The 2,700-nt window shown below is 37.0% G+C and overlaps 1 protein-coding gene across 1 annotated transcript; it reads left to right on the forward strand.

The window, feature by feature from the left end:
- The first annotated feature begins 1,944 nt into the window (after positions 1 to 1,944).
- On the forward strand, positions 1,945 to 2,337 carry LOC110694394. The gene has a single exon (XM_021871564.1). The coding sequence runs from the start codon at positions 1,945 to 1,947 to the stop codon at positions 2,335 to 2,337; it is 393 nt and encodes a 130-aa protein (XP_021727256.1).
- Positions 2,338 to 2,700: the final 363 nt, after the last annotated feature.

Here is a 2,700-nt window from a genome sequence, read left to right on the forward strand (position 1 = left end):
TACTGGTGTATTCGAAGAGTAAAGAAGAACATGTGGAACATTTATGGGCAATTCTGCAAACACTAAGGGAATATAAGCTCTACGCAAAGTTCTCTAAGTGTAAATTTTGGTTGGAGAAAGTGGCATTTCTGGGTCATTTTGTGTCCAAAAATAAGGTAGAAGTAGATCAAGCAAAGGTTGAGGCAATGAAGGGTTGGCCTACGCCAAAAACAGTGTTTGGCATTAGGAGTTTCTTAGGTTTATCAGGGTATTATAGACGTTTTGTGAAAGATTTGTCGAAGATTGCTAAACCTATGACCTCTCTAATGAAGAAGGACAAGAAGTTTAAATGGGATGACAAGTGTGAGGAATCATTCCAACTCTTGAAACAAAAGCTGATCACAGCGCCAGTGCTTACACTGCTAGACGATAGTGGAGTTTATGATGTATATAGTGACGCGTCTAAGAATGGTATAGGATGTGTACTTATGCAAAATGGGAAGGTTATTGCATATGCATAAAGACAGTTAAAGACTCATGAAGTAAATTACCTAACTCATGACTTAGAGTTAGCTGCAATCATTTTTGTGTTAAAGATTTGGAGACACTACTTGTATGGAGTGAAATGTAGGATGTACACAGACCATAAGAGTTTGAAATACATTTTCACTCAAAGGGATTTAAACTCACGCCAAAGGAGATGGTTAGAGTATACGACGGATTATGACTTAGACATACAATATCACGAGGGGAAAGAAAATGTAGTCGCAGATGCTCTAAGTCATAAAACCAGTCATGGACTGAATACTTTGATAGTGGCTGATGAGTTATGTAGTGAGATGAGGAAAATGAATCTAGAAGTGGTAGAATGGGGAGTGCCAGCAGGCATACTTGCGAACTTACGTATTCAACCAACAATATTTGATGAGATAAGTGAAAATCAAGTAGGAGATGTAAAGTTGGATAGGATTCATGAGAAAATAAAGCAAGGAAAAGCTACGGATTTCAAGATTCATGAAGATGGGAAGGTTAAGGTACAAAGGTTGTTGGTGTGTACCACAAAAATGTGCGGAGGTTAAGAGAAAGTTGATGGAAGAGGGTCACAATACACCATAATCAGTATACCTAGGAGGGGACAAGCTATATAAAGACTTGAAAAAAGTGTATTGGTGGCCTAGAATGAAGAATGAAGTTGCGGAATTTGTGTCAAAGTGTCTAACTTGTTAGAAAGTGAAGATAGAACACAAAAGACCGCAAGGAACTGTGCAATCATTGGAAATTCCTGGATGGAAATGGGATTGTATTTCAATGGACTTTGTGACTTGTCTCCCAGAGTCAAAGAGTGGAAACGACACCATTTGGGTAGTGGTGGATAGACTTACAAAATCTGCGGTGTTTATACCAATGAAGGAAACCTGGAAAATGGAACAACTTGCAAAAGCTTAATTACATCAAAAATGTGGTGAGGTTACATGGAGTTCCAAAAGATATTGTGTCTGACAGAGATTCTAGGTTTCTTTCAAGGTTCTGGAAGAGTGTACAGGAAAACTTTGGTACAACACTTAAGATGAGTACATCTTTTCACCCTGCCACATATGGGCAAACTGAGAGAACTATTCAAACCATGGAAGACATGTTGAGGGCTTGTGTTATAGGTTTCCAAGGAGTATTGGAAGATAGCTTGGATTTAATTGAATTTTCCTACAATAATAGCTATCATGCAAGTATTGGCATGGCTCCATTTGAGGCATTATATGGAAGGAAGTGTCGTAGTCCAATCTGTTGGAATGACATAAGTGAAACAATGATTTAAGGGCCTCTAATGATTGAGGATACAACTAAAAAGGTAAAGGAGATTCAAGCTAAGATTCAACGACACAAGATCGCCAAAAGAGCTACGCGGATTTGAAGCGTAGAGAGGAGGAATTTGAGGTCGGTGACAAAGTATTGTTAAAGGTGTCACCAATGAAAGGTGTAATGAGATTTGGAAAGAAAGGAAAGGTTAGCCAAAAGTATATTGGTCCATATGAGGTACTACAAAGGATAGGCAAAGTAGCTTATAGGTTAGCCTTACCTATGGAGCTAAGTAAAGTGCATGATGTATTTCATGTATCTCAGTTAAGAAGGTATATCCCTGATAAGTCACATGTGTTACAACCTGAAACCATTGAGTTAGATCAAAGCTTAACTTATGAGGAAAGACATGTCAAGATCCTTGACAGTAAAGTGTGCAGTACATGCAATAAGGAAGTTAAGATCTTTAAAGTGCTATGGTCTAACCAAGAGTATGAGGAAGCAACTTGGGAAGATGAGGATGAGATGAAAAAGAAGTATCCTGAGTTGTTTAAGGTATGGTGAGTTACGGGGACGTAACTCTTATTCTTTAAGGGGAGTAGAATGCGGTAGAATTTCGCGTTTTTCCCCGTATTTTCAGTTATTTTTGTTCTTTTTGCACAATTGTGACGGATATTTCGAGTAATTTTGATCTCAAAGATATGTTAAAGGAAAAAGTATGACAAAAGAGTACAACAATATTATACAAAGTGAGGAAAAAGTTTGAATTTCGTTACCCAAATTTCGGGACGAAACTTCTTTTAAGGAGGGTAGACTGTAATACCCCGTATTTTTATACGTATTTTAATTAAATAAGTATTTCCTAAAAATTTTAAATAATTCGAAATGAATTATTTATGGTTTTTATTAATTTAAAAAGAATTATTT

This window comes from Chenopodium quinoa, unplaced genomic scaffold, assembly GCF_001683475.1.
Source record: "Chenopodium quinoa cultivar QQ74 unplaced genomic scaffold, ASM168347v1, whole genome shotgun sequence".
Classification (NCBI taxonomy): domain Eukaryota; kingdom Viridiplantae; phylum Streptophyta; class Magnoliopsida; order Caryophyllales; family Amaranthaceae; genus Chenopodium; species Chenopodium quinoa.